This window comes from Mustela erminea, chromosome 8, assembly GCF_009829155.1.
Source record: "Mustela erminea isolate mMusErm1 chromosome 8, mMusErm1.Pri, whole genome shotgun sequence".
NCBI classification, from domain to species: domain Eukaryota; kingdom Metazoa; phylum Chordata; class Mammalia; order Carnivora; family Mustelidae; genus Mustela; species Mustela erminea.
The window spans coordinates 11,603,546-11,625,855 of record NC_045621.1 but is presented as its reverse complement, the minus strand read 5'-3'; the positions used below and the strand labels follow the sequence as shown (position 1 = coordinate 11,625,855).

At 36.2% G+C, this 22,310-nt stretch overlaps 1 protein-coding gene across 1 annotated transcript; it reads left to right on the top strand.

Moving 5' to 3' along the window:
* Positions 1–38: 38 nt before the first annotated feature.
* On the top strand, positions 39–19,066 carry TYW5 (tRNA-yW synthesizing protein 5). The gene is made up of 8 exons (XM_032354315.1): positions 39–194; positions 4,841–4,995; positions 9,294–9,363; positions 12,056–12,100; positions 13,207–13,344; positions 15,055–15,142; positions 15,529–15,645; positions 18,522–19,066. The coding sequence occupies exons 1-8, from the start codon at positions 117–119 to the stop codon at positions 18,776–18,778; spliced, it is 948 nt and encodes a 315-aa protein (XP_032210206.1). The 5' UTR covers positions 39–116; the 3' UTR covers positions 18,779–19,066.
* Positions 19,067–22,310: the final 3,244 nt, after the last annotated feature.

Sequence of the window (22,310 nt, the reverse complement as noted above, 5' to 3'; positions counted from 1 at the left end):
GTCCGCCGCTGCCGCGGGCCTTTTCTCCCCGGCTCGTGTTTCCGGGCGGACGGTATTCTGAGCGACGCGTCAGGCCCGGGCTTCCTGGACTTGGAAGAGGACTGGCGTGAGCCACCATGGCCTGGCGGAGTGTCCCGGTGCCTCGGCTTGAGGGCGTTTCGCAGGAACAGTTCGTGCAGCACCTCTACCCACAGGTGAGCGCCTTCTCTACCACCTGGGCGGCTCCAGATTGGTTTCTTGAGACCCAGGGTATGGGGAGGAGGCAGCGGGCGGCTGAGGAAGGTTGGTTGGCTCTGTGGCGAGGGGTGAGGACGCATGGGGGTGAGGAATGGCTCATCTGCGGAGTTTTCCAGAGGGAACAGCTCCGCGTTTGTGGGGAGCCGGATGACAGCGGAGACCCGAGTGCGAGAAGCGGCTTGCTCACTGCGAAGAGTGGCCTCTCTGGGACTCTGGGAAGCTCTTTCCGTTGCCGTGGCAACGAAGGGAGCCTCCCCACCCCCACCCCATCTCGTTTCGGGTTTCCTGAAGTTTAGGGGAGGTTTCACCGCCCCGCTGGAGGCGGAAAGGGGCTTGTTAGTCCCTTCGAGTTGTTGGATTCAGAAGAGCAATTTTTCACTGCCCTGAGCCCAAGGGGGGGCAGTGGGAATCCCTCAGGAAGCTTCCGCCGGTCTTGGATTCTCACTAACCTGGGTTCTAGTTCAGGCGCTGGAAGCGCTCGTATGTGCAATTCGAACCTTTGTTCTTTTAGAGAAAACTCAAGAGGAAAATATTAACGAGAAGTCTTTCTACTTGCTCTGCTTTGTAAGGGAACCCATACGAGAGAAACTGGGACTAAATAGCCCAGCAGGTATTTAAAGAAAAAATAATCCACAAGGATCTAGTTGGTACGCTTACGGTTGAACTCTCCTCTCTCCCCGCAGTTTTACTTGATTTACAAGTAAGAGTACAGTTCTCAGTATTAAAGAAGCAGGGATGACGTTTTTTCTTTTAGGAGTTGGCAACCTACAGAGAGGATCTAAGCCTTCATTTATTTGTGGGTCTAATGCTGGATGGTGTGTTGTTGCATCAGGAAGTTTCATAAACTGGAAAATTGCAGACAACACTCTTGTCACAATGTAGTAAAATTAGAAATTAATGAAATGGTAAAACAAGATCTTTCTACTTGGAAACACTAAAGAAAATCTACAAGAGGACATAGTCTTCATATTTTTAACACGTTTTAATAATTAACAGTGTGATAATACGTGCATGAGTAGATCAGAGAAATAAAAGTCTGGAGATCTACATATATCCAGAAATAAAGTTCCATTTATATGGAGATTGAAGTATGTGATGAACGTGAGATGTTCAGAATCACTGGAGCAGAGGAATTTTTAAGTGAATGATACTGGGGCAACTGGATTGTCATTGAAAAAATGATAAAATTAGATTTATATCTGACACCATATGCAAGAGTAATCTCTAAATGGATCAGAGATATAAATATAAAAAAATGAAACTAAACAGAACTAAAAGAAAACACGGGTAAATTCTTCTATATTGTGGGCCTGTGAAAGAGCTTTCTAACTATGAAAATTCAGATGTAAAAGATTAACATTTGAATACATAAAATACAAGCTGGGAAAAAATATTGACATGTTTCATAAAAGGGCCATAAAAGCCCATGTACTTAAGAACTTCTAAAAAATACAGGGTGGGGTGTGAAAGGCCAAAAATCTGATAAAATGTGAGCAGTTGACCAAAAAAAAAAATCAAATGGCCTATAAACATGAAAAGATGTTCAACTTTCCTAATAAGAGAACTTCAGGCCACCTGATGTGCCATTTCTTATCCATCATTGGCAAAAAAAAAATCAAAAGGCTGATTTTTAGTAATCCTACTCTTGGTGAGGCTGTGAAGGAACTGGCACTCTCACACTTTATGCCAAGTGGTACAACCCTTGTGGAGGGGAATTTGGTATATCTAATGAAACTGTATATATGTTCATGATCCAGCCATCCTTTTAGGAGTTTACTTTGATGATGATTGCAAATAACCTAAAATAAAAACTATGCGTAGGAGAGTGATTGATTAAATTACTCGTTTACACATGGTATACAAAGCTGTAAAAAGAATGAGGGAGATTAGCTGTACTGATAGCAGTGATTTTCAGGATATGTTTTTAAATTAAAAAATAAAATTGCAAAAGAAAATATGTAACCTGCCACCTTTTTGTGAAACAAGGGGAAACAAAGAAGTATGTATGTTTTTGGTCCCTTTGAAAAAAAACAAAAAAAAAACAGGAATGATAAGCCAGAAATGAGACTGGCTAACTACAGAGGATGAGTGAATATGGGGTGGAAGAATGTGGCTGTGGTGACCCTTTTGTATAGTTTCAACTTTTGAGATCCCATTAATGTTTTACCTTCTAAAGTAATAGTAATAATAAAATTAGCAAGGGTAAGGATGATTAAAAACCCAAAACTCAGAGGAAGATAAGTAACCCAAGTCACTTTTACATATTAAACAAACACTGAGCTCTAGTTAATAGACTTGCTTTTTATAGTGGTATGACTTAGCAATTATAAAAGTACTTACTGTGAATTTATGCAGTTTAATTAATTAAAGATGAATCATTGATAGGAGTGAGGTTTCTCATTGTTAAGAGAAAGGAGCTACAAATATATAAATAAAATTTAAGATGAGTCTTGTGATATAAGATCGGAATTGAGGTATCAGTATTAGAGGTATTATGGTTCATTCATACATATATCCATTGTGTGTGTGTGTGTATAGTATATATGTATGCTTGGAGATAGATAAATAGATACGGTAGCTATACGATACATATAAATACATAGGTGGGGTGAGGGGCCGTGCTCATGCATACGCACGCATATTTGGGAAAAGGGGGAATGAGTATACATTCTTGCACATATTTCCTAGCTCTGTCCACTGAGAAGGCCTGGTAGAATGATACCTTAATAGCAATGAACACCTCTGACACGCAGATCATGGTTTCTAAGTAGCATTCCCTTTAAAAGAAACCAGAGCTGCTTGAAGAAATGACTATAGGGCTGGGAGTGAAAGAGTATAAAAGGATTCTGGATTGTGGCGGTTTTTCCTATAAAATAAGGAAGTGTTAAGGTAAAAAGTCACAAGAGCCAGCTTGATTTGGATCCTCCTGGCCAAATATAAGATAATTCGAGCATCAAAATTAATATCAGTAGATTATAACCAAGTGAATAAAATTAATAGGTGGAGATAAATTAGTTCATTTTGACATTAGCCAATTAATGTAGAAGATGATGGAGTTTTTAAAAATCATAATTTTTGGCTTCATCATAACAATATTTAATTCAGGAACAAATTACCAGTTGATCAAAATTAACATCATAAATAATAGGGCAGAATATCTTGTGCTACCTGATGTGTTACACTGAGATGGATACAACATTGCTTCTTTGGTACATTCCTTCTAAAAATGCATCACCCAGGGGCATCTGGGTGGCTCAGTGGTTAAGCGTGTGCCTTCGGCTCAGGTCGTGATCCCAGGGTCCTGGGATCGAGCCCTGCATCACGCTCCCTGCTTGGCAGTAAGCCTGCTTCTCTCTCTCCCACTCCCCTGCTTGTATTTTCTCTCTCGCTGTCTGTCTCTCTGTCGAATAAATAAATAAAATCTTTGGGGAAAGTAAATAAATAAATAAAAATAAAAATGCATAACCTGAATCCAATCATGAAAAAACATCAGATAAACCGAAATTGAATGACATCCTACAAAATAACTGGTCTATATTTTTCAAAAACATCAAGATCATGGAAGAAAAAGGCTGAGGAACTGTTCAGATTAAGAGACATGGCAACTAAATGCAATGTGGTATCTCAGAAAGAGGGGGGAACACACTATAAGGGATAATATTAGGATAGTTAGGAAAATTTGGATATGGACTGTGAAGTTGTAGTATTACATCAGTGCTAAATGTAATTTTGACAATTACTCTGGCTATATAAGAAAATGTCTTTTTTTCAGGAAATATACTTAAGTTTTTGGAGATAAAGGAGTATATCTGCAACTTAGAAGTAGTTAAGAAAAAATTTAATTATTTTTAGTACTATGTTCCTCTCTATGCACACATAGTGAGAGCAAATTATAAAGTAAATGGGGCAAATGTTAAATTAACAGTTGGTGAACCAGAGTAAAGGGTATATGGGGGTTCTTTGTTCTTGCAACTTTCCACAACTTTGAAATAGTATCAAAATAAAAAATTACAACAGTATTTGACTATAAAATACAAATTTTAATCATCATTTATATTTTATCATAAATAACACTTGTGAAAATGCCTTTTTTTTTTTTAAAGGTTGACTGATTTGAGAGAGACAGTGTGAGGCCGGGGAGAGCAGAGGGAGAAAGAGAATCTTGAGCAGACTCCCCCTTGAGCACTTGAGCCGAGACATGGGCCTCAGTCCCATGATCCATGAGATCATGACCTGAGCTGAAACCACTAGTCGGATGTTCAACCCACTGAGGCACCCAGCCACCCTGAAAATGCTTTAAATAATGTTCAGATTTCTGGTTCTCAGCTACTGTTGGTACTGCTGTTTCATTTAGTTTGTTTTCCTAATGTTAAAGTTTCATTCCAAGTATATTACATTGCTGTTCTCCTGCTCTATGGCATGCATTGTCAAAAGGTGTGAGTTTGAGCATCTTAGGATCCAGAATAATTTCTTAATTGTTTTTGTCCTATGGCCAAATAATATAATTAATACATAATATAATATAAATAATAATATAAATATAATTCCCGATATATTGTTCATTTTCCCTAATTTTTTGTTGTATGCTTTTCCCCACTTATAGAGAAAACCCCTGGTGTTGGAAGGAATTGACTTGGGGGCATGTACAAGCAAATGGACGGTGGATTACCTGAGCCAGGTTGGAGGGAGAAAAGAAGTAAAGATTCATGTCGCTGCAGTTGCCCAGATGGACTTCATTAGTAAGAACTTTGTGTATAGGTATTTTCTTCTGAGGTTTACTCTGGGACTACAAGTAACTTATTTTTAACCTTGCAGATATTTCTGTGTTATTTTACAAAGACTATATGGCATTTCCCCTTTTGGCTACTTGGATATCGTCACAGAATAGCTTTGTAATTTTAAAGAACAGCTTTTAAAAGACACGAATTCTGAGTTCACACAGTTATAGAAAGACATTTTCAAAGACCATGTTTTTCAAATAGGGTATATGGCTTAGAGCTTCTGGAGCTATGGAAGGAACCAGATTTCTGTAACTGGAGTTAGAGTGCCTCTAACATTGGGTGTGCTATCCTCACTCATGCTTCATTAATTAAGAGATCCGACCTCATTAGTAATTGTTATAGAGTAATGAACTCTAAAGTTTTCCCTCATAACCTATTCTGATTTTTAATGCTCTTATTTTTAGAAGATTTTCTAATTCATAATTGTGACAGATACATAAGCCATGTTTTCTTTTTCTGCCCTCTTCAGAAATAAAGGACAGGTAGTTGCTATGTTTGATATAGTTTTTCATCAACTTCAAAGCTTTGAAAAAAAAAAAATCACACTAAATTTTCTCTTTTGACAAAATAACCTTTAATACTTTTGATTTCCCTTGTGGTTGTCATTTTATGCTTTGGGATGGCTTAAAAGTAAAAAAGATAGTTGAACACTGCTGACTGTCCAAACTTGAAAGTTTTAAATGTTGTAATCTTATAAATGCGTTATTTATTCCCATGTTTCATTAAAAATGCTAAAAAACAAATTATATTCTGAGCATGTGCAGTTTCCAGCAAATTCAGTCTATTGAAAAACCATGTAGTTCACAAAAGAGTAATTTTTAAAGAAAGGTGGTTCTCACTGTTCGTTCCAGAGTTTAGAGATGAGTTAAACAGAGCTTCTAATGTCCAGAGCCATTCCTTTCTCATTAGAGTTTTCCAGGCTCATATAGCAGCTTGCCAAAGTATTTCTTAGTTTTTGATCCTTTGAATATTCACCATTATAGTTTTGGTTTTTAATAGGCCGTGAATTGAATTTAATTGCCTAAGTTTTTCTAAGTGTAAGAACTTTTCATTTTTTATTAAATCAAAAAGGTGGAAGAAAGTGCTGGAATGGTGAACATTTTTAAGCCAGCAGTTAATGATGTTTATTTTCCAGAGAGTCTAAAGCCATAACAAATGGGTATTGAAACTTCATCTTGAATTGCTTTGCTGTTTTGTCATGTTCCATAAACCTTTCAAAACTTGTTTTTGAATCACATATATTATGTAATAGTTCCTATCCCAGCTTTCTTCAAGCCTTTCACTGGAGCTACTGAAGAGTTGCAAGATTATTTTCTTAGTGCAAGAAGAAAATAAATTTAGTCATTGTTGGCAATTACGAGGGAGTAGCAAAGAAGGGAGGCATCTAGGTCAGAAAGAGTCTAGAAGGAAGAAATCCTACACACATAAATCATTGTTACCACTTCAGTGCCAGGTTGCATTTCTGCTTACTTAAATATTTGAAGAGCAGTACATTTCCAGGTCTTAGCTTTTACTTCTTTCTTCTTGGTGGCTCTCAGAATCAGGGTACTATGCGTGAGAGTATTGTGCGGTAGGAATACTGTTGGTATTCTTATGGTCATAGATCTAAAGAAATAAATCAGTTTGACTCTTATAGCTTTAATTGCTTCTGTCTATCACATCATCTAATCCCTTTCATCATCCTGCTCTTATTATTTATTATACTTTTATTAATCCTGATCTTGATTTTGCAAAGCAGCCTTTGCAGATGAGAAACAGGACAGTGCGAGATTTTTTTTTTCTTAATGTTGGTAACTACTTTTATCCTGCTAAAGGGTACATAACCATTGTTATTAACCCCACCACTTGTCCTTTACTGAGCGCTTACTGTATATCAAGTACTGTGCCATGCATCCTAGATCATATATTAGTCATTTAATTTAGAAAGTCTGTGAGGTAGTTTTTTGTTTGTTTGTTTTGTTTTCACTAATTATACAATCGAGAAAATGGAGGCTTAAAAACATTAAGTAACTTACCCAAGACCATACAGCTTAAAATAATGGAACCAAATTTGTATGCAAATTAGCCTGACTCCACAGAACCCATGATCCTAACGCCTCTTTGATACTACCTCCCTTACTGGTCTGTTTACCAGTCCATACAGATGGAACTTAAATGGCAAATGTCCTTCTTTTTGAAACATACATGGGATAGATTAAATCCTTGAGTCTAAGGAATTCCTAATTCCTACCTCATTTCCTCTTCTCTTAGCTTTGCTTCTACAGCTCTGACAAGCGCCATTACCCAAGGGAAAAAACTGCTGAGAGCACCCAAGTTCTGCTCCTCTGGGTTGAGTTGCTCTGTCTGCCCTGTTCTTAGAAAGGTCTTGAAACACTTCAGAGTTTTCAAGTAGCATCTAGTACAAAGATAAGCCGAGGCAACTGCACCAAATAAGGGATAGCTCGGGACCCCAGAGGCTTCCATATTTTCCCCAGACTCTTCAGAGTTGCTTTAGTAGGAATGAAGGGTTTGTGATGAGGTAAGAAGTGGAAAACATTGCATAGGAGGGTGCCAAGTAAATTTGTTGATATAATTAACTAGAAACTGTAGCAGCAAATTGGTCTTTAGGTGGCAGACTCCTTTCTTCTCTCCTGCAGTGCTCACTCTTACACATAATCATCAGCAGTGTCCTCAAGTTCACATTGACATTCATGCCCACAGGACCCACTAGTCCATAATCGGCATCAGATTCTCTTAGCTTTACACAGGAGTCCCCATTCTAGCAGTGTAGTAGCAGTGGGAGTTCTCACACCAGTCCAGGAGCCATGTTTTTGGTTCACCAAGTGACAGCTTAATTGCAAGGGAACATGACTATAAAGATAGGTATAGAAACACCTTGGCTAAATTAAGCCACCTAGTCCATAGAAACCAATGACATGAAATGGCCCATGAAATTTAGCTTCTAGGTTCCTCCAAGGGAGAAACTCAATGACAAGAGTTACACCACACAGGGAAGCCGTATCTTTCCCTTCTTAACAAATATTTATAATCCACACATCGACCTTTCAGTCTAGACTTAGTTCATCAATCAGGGGTCATTTTTTACAACAAACAATGTTAACTGATATCACAGGTGACACTCTACATTTATCTTAACCCAGCAGGTTTCTACAAAAGCATTGCTAGGAAAAGGTAAGCCCAAGGTCATCTTATAGAGGAGAAAGGGTTTTTGCTAACCCTTTCTCCCCACTTCCTCAGTACAGAGTTCTAGTGGAAAGATATTTGGTGGTAAGAGTGAAAAGACTAACAGAAAAAAAGAGAAAAGACTTCTACTCTTAATCGGAGGTTTGGAGGCCGGAGTGCAGTGAGCATTAGGGGGAGAGGCTTTTGACCCAGATGCTTTTTAGGAGATCATTGTCTTGATGTTACTGTTACCAACTTCATGTCAGGGTCAGTACTTTTGCTTCTGGGATGGTGGAGAGACAGGATGGGAACCAGAAAAATGGTAGCCCTCCAGGCTCAAGAGTGACATAAAAGGAAACGAACTGCTTATGTGATGTTCAGCCCTGTTTGCCACAAGGGAAAGAGATAGCCATTTGAACAGAAATAATGAAGAAGAATAAAACTTGGTCACTTCCCTGAATTCTCCTTGAGGTATTCCTAAGACTTCAAATGACAGATGGTGAGGGAGAGTGAGAACAGTGCTGTGAGCTTCTGTTTCCACCGGTCGTGCCAAAAGGCGGGAAGATGAGTGAGTGAGGACTTATCTCTCTGGACCATTTGCCTGGGGTCTCTTCCAGAGGGGCACTTTGTAGTTTGTCCCATTCCACAGTCACAAGACTTGTTTTGCCACGACACTTGAAGTAGCACATTTGGAAGTTTGTGTATATCCAGAGGTAACCGGATACCACAGAAATATTTTTCTAACAGTAACTTGGAATAGGAGAGTATTGACCTAAGAAGGATTCATCTGTGGCATAGATTTGAAAGTCCTTAATTTTTGAAATTGTAATTTTAGACAATCTAGGTCAAATAGAAAGCACCTAAATGAATTTTGAAAATTTAGAATTCCACACAATAGGTTATGATAAAATTGTAATTTCAGACAATGTAGGTCAAATAAAAAGGACCTAAATGAATTTTGAAAATTTAGAATTCCACATAATAGGTTATGATAAAATTATAGCTATTATAAAACAGCAAAGCATATACAACTGCAACAAGCCTGTATGTATAGTGATAAGGGTATTTACTAGTTGATTTATTGAGTCCAAGGCTTCTTTGTCTTTATTTCAGAACTTTACCTTTTGATAAGTTGGTTCAGAGGGCAGCTGAAGAAAAGCATGAAGAATTCTTTATTTCAGAGGTAACTGATTTGAACCTATTTTCTTTAGAAAACATTAATATGTATATATTAGGTGGATTTTCTTATACCAGAATATTAGATATAAAAGAGCTGTAGCCTTCTCTGAGAGCTATTTTTAAGGTTTGGTTTTGTATGCCAGTAGATCTAGTCTTGCTATGTATTAGATCTCAAACCTTGGCCAAATTATTTTTCTGTGCCTCAGTATACTCACCTATAAAATGGGAACAGTTAAAGTACCTATTTAATAAGGTTTCTTTGACAGTTAACTAAATAAAATCTGTAGAGTACTTAGCACAATGCCTGACATGTAGAAGCTACTCCCTAAATGTTAGCGATTAATCATACTTTCTTTGAATATGCTTTGTTCTGGGGCGCCTGGGTTGCACAGTCAGTTAAGCGGCTGCCTTCGGCTCAGGTCACGATCCTGGGGTCCTGGGATTGAGACTTGCATTGAACTCCCTACTCAGCAAGGAGCCTGCTTCTTCCTCTACCTCTGCCTGTTGCTCCCGCTGCTTGTGCACTCTCGCCATAAAAAAAAAAAAAAAAAAAAAAAGGAAAAAATGCTTTGGTCTGATGTGCAAAGTTCAAATGCCAGAGGAGAACTTTATTTTCATATCTTACTGACCATTAGACTACTTTTATATTTTATTATTGTTAGTATCAATGTGACTTCTGTTGTATTTGCTATAATATTTGTTCAGGATTAAATGCAGAAAAATTCTGTTTATTTACATTATAATCCAGTTTTAAATAATTCAGTTTAAATAGCTTGAGATAAAACATTGAGGCTTATATATATATACATTTTAAAAACTCACTTTTATCTCGAAATAAAAATGAACTGCGCTTCAAGCTTTGAATAAAGCTGTTTGCACTTGAGCCCGCTGGGCTGGTGGCCAGTTGGGTAGTGACAGGTGCCGCCCGCTCACAGTCGTCTCAGCAGGTCGTGGTTACACTAGATGACCACGAAGGTGTGATTCTGCGCTATGATTAGATTGTCTCCTGAAACGGATTCCAGTAACTCTGTGAGTTTCTATTTGACTCACAGAGTTACTGGAATCAGTTAATCAGATACCTGAACTAACAGTGTATATTCTTTTATATACTTGCCATAATCTTTAGACATAAATCCTTTATCTTGTCTCTTGTTTCTTTTACTTCACGTGACATCTCATGGCTCTTTAAATCTGTGCTGCTCGTTACATTACCCTTGGACAGGAAAGTTCCAAAGGGCTGCTGACTATACGTGTATATTTACATCTTAAAATGATGGAAGTATGTCAATAAGATGAACACAGACGGTCAGTTCAGTCTTCCAGGAAGCAGGTGTTAAGATGGAATTAGGAGTGCTGATAGGTTTGTTGGAGAATAATACCTCTGAAAGGAAAGGGGGGATTGGGTAGGGGGAGGCCGTCAGACGGTGACAGATATCTATCTGATGGACTCTGCCAGCTCACGCTGGAACTCCTAAGCAAAGGCTGCCTGGTAGAGGTGTCTCGTGCGGGTGGCGGTGTCTAAGCCTTTCACGTCTTGCTCGGTCATCGGTTGGGGCTGCCCCAAGAAGCACCTTGAAAGGCTCTTGAAAGACTGAGGTGGACCTGGAAGAATTAATAGGGCGGCCAGAAGATAATCACACTCTTTGCAGCTAGTGATGAATTCTTTCTTGAAGGGGTTCTGAGCAGTGCACCTCATGAGTCTTTTCTGTTTTTTTGGTTTTTTTTCCCCCAATCCTGAAACGTTAGAACTGGTAGGAAACTTTTAGAATTTTGAAGAACATACTTTGAAACCTATTTAGCCAATGAATTTATAGAAATTATCTGGTACTGCTTAAAAATAGAAAAGCACTGGATCTGAGAATAGAGTTAAATTTTTGGTCATAGATTTATAATATGTTGTTAAGGTAAATAACATGGATTTTTGAATGTTGTGTTACAGTGGTCAGTGAAGGTATAAAAGAGGCAGAATTCTTGAGTTGGATTGCCCTTGTGCTTGACCCAGCAGCGCAGTTCTCCTGTTTCTTCGAGGAAATGCAAACAACAGTAGTGCTTTACAATTCTAACAGTTCCCTCTTATAGCTACTCAGTGAAGGTCAATGGGCAGTTTTTTCAAGTATCAACATAAATGTACTACTCTGAAATGACTTTTTTTTTTGAAATGACATATTTCTAATTCATACATGAGCAGACTGTAAAGGATTTGGCTTGAGATTTTATATGTCCGTGGTGGGCTTAACTTGGTAAAATGCAGTGTTCCAGATTTTTAAAAAAATGTATTACTGAAAGTATAATCATCTTATTTATTGTCTATTCTACATTTGCCTTATATTAACAAGTTTGTTATTGACCTCAACAATACCTTGAGATCATGTATGTTTTACAAATGAGAATTCTTTTAAGACTTGCTGTTAAGAGTCTAAATAACTTAAAGTGCAAATGAAGCATTGTGTTTTAGATATAGCAGGTGTGTGTTGCCTTTCATATTTATGTAATATTTTAGGGATCGAGTCATTATTACATGTAGCCTATGAAGGCATTTCTTCATATGGCCACCAGAGAGCATTAGTAGAAAGGGTAAGAAGACGGAACTGTTTCAGAAACAACTGGGTTAGATTTTAAAACTCATTTCCTTCGGTCTTTACTTTCTGTTATTTTGACATGAATATTTATGTTACTTTTCTTTCGGGTGTTTTAAGGATGAGAAGTACTACCTACGGTCGCTTGGGGAAGACCCTAGAAAGGTGAGAATTCTGAATGTAAAACAAAGGCTTAAAACCTAATGAATGTGTATATTTAAACTGGCACTGTGGTTTTTATACTTATTGCCTGACATATGACCTGTTTCTTCTTTTTCCCATTCTTTTCTCAATGATTTCTGCCCATGAATAAGAAGTAAAATTATTAGCAGGTGTCTGAGTAGCTCAGTCAGCTGAGTGGCCAACTCTTGATTTTGACTCAGGGTATGATCTCAGGGTCCTGGGATCAAGCCCTGAGTCAGGCTCTGAACTCTGCAGTGAGTCTGCTTGAGATTTTCACTCTCTCTGCCCTTCCTCTGCCCCTCCCCTGCTTGTATGCATGTGTGCTCGCTCTCTCTCTAAAATAAGTAAATGAATCTTTAAAAAAAGAAAAGAAGTAAAATTATTAAAAGTTGATTAGTTTTTAAGTAGGACCATAGTATTTTAGTGTTTAAAGTCATCTCCTCTAGTCTCAATACAATTAAAAAATTCTTTCTACTATATTTTACAGATAGCCGTTCAGCGAATAAAATATAATCTAAACGAATTATTAAATTACTGAATAATTAATTTACTAATACAAGCTTTGACATGTATTCAGAGTCAAATTAATATGGTGCAGTGTTAGGGCATGGTCCCTAAAATGATTAAGTAAGATTCTGTTCTTTCCTTTTTCTGTCTCCATTTAGTTCTTTAACTTCTTTTAGCCTCTTCCCTTGGTAAAACCCACAGGTTTAACATAGTTGATAACATTCAGATTGTTGACTGCTAAGTTTTAAATCCTTGTTATTGGAGTACATGGCAAGTATATGATTGTTGTCTAAATAGGAAGAACCGATTAATGAAGCATGTTAAGCTTAACCGTCCCGATGGCGTTGAGTCTGCAGTCTGCTACATAGTCTGTTATTCCTTCATTTGAAAGCTCATGTGTTGACTGTGGTCCCTTACTAGTATTTTACAGCAGTGAACAGAGTTTTACCCCATTCCTCCTTAATACCATGGGATCTGATGGCAGTCTGAGATAAAACAAGCATTACATAAATACTGCATTTATTATTAACATTAAAATTGCAATTATTGTTAAAATTCTTACCATGTTTCTCTCAATGCAGGATGTTGCAGATATCAGAAAGCAGTTTCCTTTGCTGGAAGGAGATATTAAGTTTCCAAAATTTTTCAAGGAGGAGCAGTTCTTCTCCAGTGTTTTTCGAATTAGCTCACCAGGATTACAACTTTGGACCCACTATGATGTATGCTACATAAATGAGAAATCTGAAGCTACAGTAGATATTTAGTCTTTAGAGAAATAGCATTTACAGTTTCAACTTTCTGTAGATTACCCTAAAGATCTTGGAGACCTAATTTGCTGAAACATGAGATTTGAAAACGGGGGCTCTGCAAGTTGGTGATATGGGAATAAATTATTTAATGTCGTAGCCTAGTTAGTGTCCCACACTTGCATTGATCTGTGATAGTGTTCTTGATTTGTTATATTTTGTGCGTGTGTGTGTCTGTTAAGTTTTATGAAGCGGATTTTGAGTATGTGAAAAATGGCCATCAGATGAGGGGGAAAGTTGTACAAGTGGAAAAAGCAGTAAGGTTGTGACAATGAGGATGTGGAAATGATATACTTAACTAGATGGAACTATTATTCAAGAGAAAGCAGAAGTTTGTGGAGAGCCATTTCCAGGTATAAGAATTTGGGGATTTCTGATGGCCTTAGACTATACATCCCTTGAGAATGTGAAATGTACACTGTATCTGTTGAGCAGGAAGATGTATAGAATATTGCCCCTGATCATTTACTCTGTGGTATTATAATTTTACTTGCTTAAATATATGCATATAAATACTTTAAACACATTAAAAGTATAATATTATGTATGGTTTGGTATTGGGTAGAGAAATATAGGAAGCTAAAGCAATACCTAATAGGTTTCTAAAGATAATCTTTTTTAAAAACTCTAAATCAAGCCATATTAAGTTTTATGTTATAATTCAGCAGAGGACCCCTTGGGAGGATTTTAACATCATAACTAATTAAATGAGATAAACATAAATTCTTAGCTTATTTTTTAAAGGTTTTACATAAATGATATAGGGAAAAAATGATGTGGTAACTTAAATAAATTTTTAATTGTATTGTGTGACTTAAATTTTAACTAGTATCACTTTTATCTAGATTTATAATAGAATTCTGTACAGCTTTTCTTACATTAAAAATAAGTCAAAGGAATGCTTATTATGTAGTTAAGGCTTACATAAGAAAAGGGTGAGTAATGAAAAATGCTTAGGTAGAAATGATACGTAAATAATTAGGAATATATCTTGCTTAGTATGTATTTTAATTCCTTGGCTGAGAATTACATATCTCTGCCTTTTAACATTTTCTACAAAGTGCAGAAATAGTTAAGATTACTCCATTAATAAGTACATCAAGAAAATAATCCTGTAGAAATAATTTTAGAAATGAAGATGCCTGCAAATAAATTATGGTTGCCCATATATACTTAAAGAATTTTAACTTAATTAATGGTTGATTACAGCAGTTACCTTGTGTTGTTTTCTCAAGGTCTAACTACCTTGGGAAAAGGTAGTTATTTCCCAGGTGCTTTCAGTCTGTTGCCTGATATTGGCTATATAGCATTCCTTGACAGATAAGTATGAACTAACCAAGGAGAGCCTCCCTGTCAGTGGTGGCGCAGGGGCAAATAGTGCTCAGATTTCCTCATGGCTTGCCAGGCTTTTCCATTTTAAGGCAGTGCTGCAGGAACATCTTTAATAAAGGTACAGCTGTATTTACAGTACAAATGTTTGCATTGTTAGAATATTAGTGTAAGTGTTTTAGATAATGTGAGTCAAGTCTTTAGGATTTATATTTAACTGTTTGGAATATACCATTGGTTCTGTTTAATTAAATTTTAGATATTGCTTCTCCATAAGTTCTTATTATCCTTCAGGTCATGGATAACTTCTTAATACAAGTGACAGGAAAAAAGCGTGTTGTGCTCTTCAGTCCTCGAGATGCCCAGTATTTATATTTATCAGGTACTTTTCTTTTAAGTTTGTATTTCTAAAGTCTAGTCTGTTCAGTTATACTTTTTGTGAAACCTCTTTATTTTCATAGAAAAACATCTAAGGGCTTCTTTCTAGATGAAGTATTTGTGTCCTCCATGTGTACATATGTAATGATAGGCTATATGAACAATGAAATTTTCAGGTTTTCTTAATTATAGTACATGAATGTCAATAGTCATAAAGGATGGATCATTGAAAATCATCTTCGGTTTCAGGAGAATAGTAACCGTTCTTACATTGTGGATACAATAAATAATTGTACAGAAAAGAATACATTTTCAAGTCTATATTTGTGGTTACCTTTTAAGAAATGCTAACTTCGCTTACTCTGTTTTATTCTTTTTTGGAACTTTAAGGTACTAAATCAGAAGTGCTGGATATAGATAACCCAGACTTAACTAAATATCCACTGTTTTCCAAGGCTAGAAGGTATGAATGTTCCCTGAAAGCTGGAGATGTATTATTCATTCCTGGTAAGATTTCTAGACCTCATTCATTTCCTTTTTATAAAATTTATGTTCTGTCACTCATCCATTACATGATTTTTTTGAGTACAAAAGTGTATGTTACATGTATTCTGTCCTATACAAGTTGATTTTTATATACAGCTGTGTATGTGTGTTTAAAGTATGCTTGAGCAAATTCAATTCTTTTTTTTTTTTTTTTTTTTTTTTTTTAAGATTTTATTTATTTATTTGACAGACAGAGATCACAAGCAGGCAGAGAGGCAGGCGGGGGCTGGGGAAAGTAGGCTCCCCACTGAGCAGAGAGCCCGATGCTGGGCTCGATCCCAGGACCTGAGATCATGAACTGAGCCGAAGGCAGAGGCTTAACCCACTGAGCCACCCAGGTGCCCTGCTTAAGCAAATTCTTATAAAATTAACAATCTTGCTTTTCAAAAGCAATCTATAATATAACATTGTACTCTTAAATTATGTTGTTAAGTGACATCAAACAAGGTATTTTATAACTGGGAAAAGATTATACCTTGTTGTTCTTTTTAATAATTTCTAAAATATTTGCATATTGGGATGCCTGGGTGGCACAGTGGGCCAAGCGTCTGACTCTAGTTTGGCTCAGGTCCTGATCTCAGGGTTGTGAGATTAAAGCCTCACATTGGGCTCTGCACTCAGCACAGAGTCTGCTTAAGACTTTCCCCTCCCTCTCTCTGTCTCTCTAAAATAAATAAGTAAATCTTAAAAAAAAAAAAAAAATCGCATGTTTTAGAACTAAGTCACTTAAGTATTTGCCAAGAAATGGTAAGTGTATTTCAAAGCCAAAACAGATTAGAGATTTTATTAAATATCTAAATTGTTACAATCCCAACACCTATGATGTCTTATGTGTGCATTATTTTCTAGGATCTGAATTAGTATCACTTAATTTCTTTGTACAATAACTAGGTATTCGTTTTTAGTAATCAGTGATGTAATGAACATCTATAATTATTCAGAAGTGATTACCTTAAGATTATAAAAACCATAATTAAGATTAAAGGAATGTGTTAACAAATTCTGTTTGTATAGTCACATTTCTCATATTTAAGTTAATATAGTTTTAATCATTAATACCTCAACTTGGGTGGCTCAGATGGAATAAGCGTCTGCCTTCGGCTCAGGTCATGATCTTAAGAGTCCTAGGATCGAGTCCCATGCCTGGCTTCTAGCTCAGCGGGGAGTCTGCCTCTCCCCCTTGTTTGTGCTCTCTCTTTCAAATAAATAAATAAAATTTAGGGAAAAAAATACCCCTCTTTTTCAGTGACAGAATTAAGAAAAAACGTATTAATAAAAATATGATGATCCCATTTGGGGCTATATTATAAATTGCTTGAGGATAAGGAACTATATTTTAGCAATCTTTGTATTCTCCAAGGGTCCTGTTACAATGTCTTTAACATAATTGATTGTCTATAAAAATTTGATACAGTAATTTCTTATTCTGATGTTTTTTATAAACAGTCAACACACTAGTCTTTAAATCCATTAGTATTGCTTAAATTTTTTTGTTTCATATCTTCAGAGAATGGTTAAGAGCTATGCAGTTTCTCTTATTCTGTATAAAACTTAAATTAAAAAAGCCAGAAATACTTAACATTTGCATATATTTTGAAATAAAAGCAAAACCCCCATCTTTGCATTTAAATTTAACAGAATGGTTAGCTTTTTTCATGTTATATTGAATGAGGAAAAAGATTCTGAAAGAAAGAATAGTTAAGATTAAATCCATGTTTGAAACTAGTTTTGCAAATCAAAATATTTTAAGCTTTTGTTTTTCCTAGAGCACTCTTAGAATGAGTTTGTTTCTAAAATTTAGCATCTTGTAAATCTTACTTTTTCCCATTCATAAGATTAAACAGTTTTTGACGTGACTAGTATTTTTTTTTTAAGATTTTATTTATTTATTTGAGAGAGAGTACTGAGGCTTGAGGGCAGAGGGAGAGGGAGAAGCAGACCCCCCACTGAGCAGGGAGTCCCAGTTAGGGCTCCATCCCAGGACCCTGAGATTATGACTTGAGCAGAAGGCAGACCAGATGCTTAACCGACTGAGCCACCTAGGAGCCCCATTTACATTCCTAGTATTTCGTCTTGGTTATATTGTGATGTTGCTTTCATATTCCTATAGCACCTATTGTCTGAAAACATTTAGACTCAATTGAAAACAAAGAAATAAACTTTCTAGAGGAAGTGAAATATTAATTAGCTATATCATATGGTAGTTTATTCATCTTCTCCACCACCAAAATATTTGCTTTAGTTTTATATACTTACTATACAGGAGCTGAAAGAAATATGATATTTATAATTGCATTCCAAATAGAAGTATAAAACTAAGGAGGCTACAATGAGTGCAAAATTAAGCAAGTTAGAAAACCAATGCAGCTTGAATGGGACATCTGAGAACAAAAGTATTGTGCTGAGACAGAAAAGGTCAAAGATACTCCTCAAATAATTGAAATGTTCTGTGTACAAAAAGTAAACATTTTTAATGTGGTTGTATGACTCAGGAAGTGTAAACAAGTAACACAAAACATAGCCACAAATTACAGAACTACAAAACAAATATAACTTTATTATGTCTTTCAGTTAAAAGGAAAAATTGCTGTTTCCAAAGGTTTTAAAAGTAGGGTTGTGTTATTGACACTTTAAATTGGTTGGCAATTCATAAAAGTTAAAATGATTCTGTTAAAAGCTGGGAGTGTGCTAACGAAGGGATCTAGTTACAAGAATTTTGCATTGGCTATATGCAATTTGTGATATTTCGCTGACATTTTGGTTTTTTTTTTTTTTTTTTTTTTTTTTTTAATCTAGGTTTTATTTTTAACTTTTTTTTTTCTTTAAACTTTCTCCAGCTTTATGGTTCCATAACGTGATTTCTGAAGAGTTTGGAGTGGGAGTGAATATCTTTTGGAAGCACCTTCCATCTGAATGCTATGACAAAACAGATACCTATGGAAACAAAGATCCTACAGCAGCATCAAGAGCTGCACAAATTTTGGACAGAGCTTTAAAAACACTGGCTGAATTACCAGAGGAATACAGGGACTTCTATGCACGGCGAATGGTCTTACACATTCAAGATAAAGCCTATAGCCGAAACTTTGAGTAAATAATGAAGTGGATGCAGTGAATATAAACTTTTAAATACAGTTCAGCTCAAATATTGGAAAAATATCACCATATAAATTATTTTTTAGAAGATTCATTCCTTGTTAAAATGGGAAGGAAAAGCCTGAGATTTGTAGATTAAATATGAATTGGTGTTTATGTGGTTTCTATTTAATACAGATTGTTATGGTTCAAAGCCTGCTATCCTTGGTGGGACCACTGGAGCTTTCAGATGCAAGTAACTGAAAATCCAACTGAAAATGACTTAATAAAATGTATTGAATCATTATACAGATGTCTGCTAATAGAATGGGGCTTTAGTATTTCTGATCCAGTGATTCAGAGGTATCACCAAGAGCCCCTAGTTTTTTTTCTCCCATTTTCAACTGCAGCACTGGCATCATCCTAAGGCTGGCTACCCTTGTGGTCATGGGATGATCGCCAGTAGCAGTTTGAGCCACGTGCATCTTCATTTACATGCAGTGGAGGAGTCAGGCTGGATTCCAAGGGCCTTCTCTTAATATGCAAAAGCTTTCCCAGGATTTGCCACCAAATCCTTGGGTCTCATTTAAAGATTTAAAGTAGCTTAGACCTCTCCATCCCTCAGCCAGTCACTGGGAAAGGGTATGGAATAACCCTTAGTCCAGCTGGCTCTCTAGGAGCTTAGAATGCTCTTCCTCTGAGGCACATGGGGTGTATATATATATATATGGGGACAGCATGGATAATTTTTTAAATCAGGATTCAGTTAGGGAAAAAGGTGAGCAACCAATACCTACTACGTTTGTCTTTTAAATTTTTTATTTTTTTAAAGATTTTATTTGATGGAGAGAGAGAAAGTACAAGCAGGGGGAACAGCAGGGAGAGGGAGAAGCCAGGCTCTCTGCCTGGCATGTGTCTCCATCCCAGGACCCTAGAATCATGACCTGAACTGAAGCAGGCATCTGTATAACTGACTGAGCCACCCAGGCACCCCCTTTTGAGCTTTTTAAAACACAGATGTCTAGGCCCCAACTCTGTAGATTTTGATTTAGTATGTTTGGAGTTTGGTAGAGTATCTGTATTTGGTAAACCTCATAGGTTTTGATGTATAATCAGGATTAGAACGATTGGATCAGATGATAGTGATTTGGATTATTAGTTTTGTGATTCATCCAAAACATGTTTAATCTGCTCCTGGTTTTTCTTGGCACTCAATGTCAGGCCTGCCTCTTTTTTCAGTTTTGCAATGTCAGAAATATTCAAATCTGTCTTAATTTTAATCTATACCTATAGCTAAACTTCAACCCAGTTCGTTTTCCCCACTAGATGCTTTTCTACCTATCCCTTTTTTAGAAAAATTATTTTTTTAAGAAGAAATACAGGAGAGATCCCAGTAATGTTGTCATCATTGAAGACAATGAGCCCTTGTATGTGTTTCTGTGCCATTCTTTGTTTTGCACCTAGTGATTCTATTACAATGTCATTGAAGAAAGACTAGAAATATTTACTGAATACAAATGTGCTCATCTAAAGTAATCAGTGCATCAATTCATCCATTCATATCCTATGTTTGGAGTTGGATTAATTTCAGGTATTAAAAACAATATAATAAATAAGAAAGGAAAAATACATAAAAAGTTATTCTGAACTTCCTAGGTGTCTTTAGGAAGAGAGATTAAAGTTAGGTCAAAAAATGAAAAGATAGTCTGTTAGAAAAGGAATTGTTACATTCGATTTAATTATTAGTTTAGTTTTGTTTTGTTTTTTTCATTTTTGGTTACTTCTTAGTTAAGTAAAAAAATTCTTTAATGATTCTTTTTCCTTTGGGAAGAAAAAAAAAAGATAAAACCTGTTAGCTTGAACAGTACTTACAGTCAGCTTTTAAATAAACCCTCCTTGGTTTTCTTTTTTTAAAAACCAGTAAAAGAATCAGTACAAAGTATATATCCAGAGTCATGTAGAAACTTGGAAGTAAAACTGAGATAATCTTCCATGCATATTCATTTTAATTCAGTTTATTTGGGAAGCAAACTGGAAGACCTTAGGTGAGTTAAATAACTTAATCTTTATGAAGCTTATTTTCCTCATCTTTAAACTTGTACTTTTTGGGGTTGCTGCAAAAATACAAAGAGATAATTCAGGGCAAGGACAGTTGATGGCTGATGCTAACTTTCAGATGAGATGGCTCTTGTTGCAATATTAAATTATATCTAGAACACTAATAGCGAACACTTTGGGAAGCCTTAAAATTATTTCCTTGATCATAATCTTTAGAGAGTTTAAATGCAAAATACTTTTATCTTTTTTGCTGACCTTACTGAGACAAAATGAGATGTTTTTAATGTATAAAATATTAAACAGTATATGTCAGCTGCAACTTCTTAGGAATTCCAAATCTTAGAACTTCATTGCTGAAAGGGATCTTAGAAATCATTTTCTCAATCTAGATTGCTTAAGTGATTGTGCAGGTTTACACAGCTGGGTAACAGAACTGGAATTAACAGTTGTGACCAGATCAGTCATTCTCCACACTTTCTCCCTTAGGTGCAGTTCATCTCTCTATTGTTCTTTGGCTACAATTTGGGGGCTTGACCTGATTTACAAAGGAATCCTTTTCCTCTACCAGCAAAGCAACTCACTGTTCCACATAGACAAAAGATACAAAATAAGACAAAGGGATACAAAATAAGATTAATGAGCTAGTAGACAGCAAAGGGTAATATAAAAATGGAATTCTTTACGCAAAGAATGAGACAGGTATTGTAGTACTGGCAAGAAATTTTTCCAAGGTAATTAAATGAGAAAAAGGTTGGAAACTGGGTATAGCATCCTGCCATTTGTGTAAAACAAAGGCATTCTGTAAGTAAACATTTGTATATGTATACGTTTACCTATGCTGGGATACACGAGAAACCAATGATAGTGATCGCCTATGAGAAGTTAGTAGACAAGTTAGGTGGGCAGACTAGAATCTGCAGCTGTGTATTATTTGACCTTTTTTGGGGGTCCCTCTATTCATTCTTTCAAGGTAACTTTAAAATACATGTGTAGACTATAAAAGTTTTTCATGAACATTAAGTGTTCGTCTTGGCACATAATTATACTGAAATTCTATTCTGTAGTTTAAAATTTGTCACTCATAAAGTATTTTTTAAAAGGGAAATAAAGTCAACAAGGCTTATTTTGTATCTTTCCATCCTTTTGAACAGCAGCTATGTGAACATTTGGAAAGAACCTTAGTAGGGAGGCTTTTCTCTCACCTATCTAAAGTTGCCAACAGACATCTAAGAAGTTGACAAAAAAAAAAAAAAAAAAAGGAACCCGCAGAAAGCTGGAATGCAGGTCTGGATGGAGTTGGAACTACGCTGCTGTGACTCCTTCCTCCAGTGCTAAAATGCAGTGAGGAGGAACTAACGTAGATTGGCAGTCACCCACATATCCCTCAGACCACCTTAAAGTCTTATTTCAAGCATGTAGTCCATGACTATTTGGGTGTTTTAAATACACCTAAGTTGTATTCTTTTTTTTTTTAAATTCCATTAAATGGGATA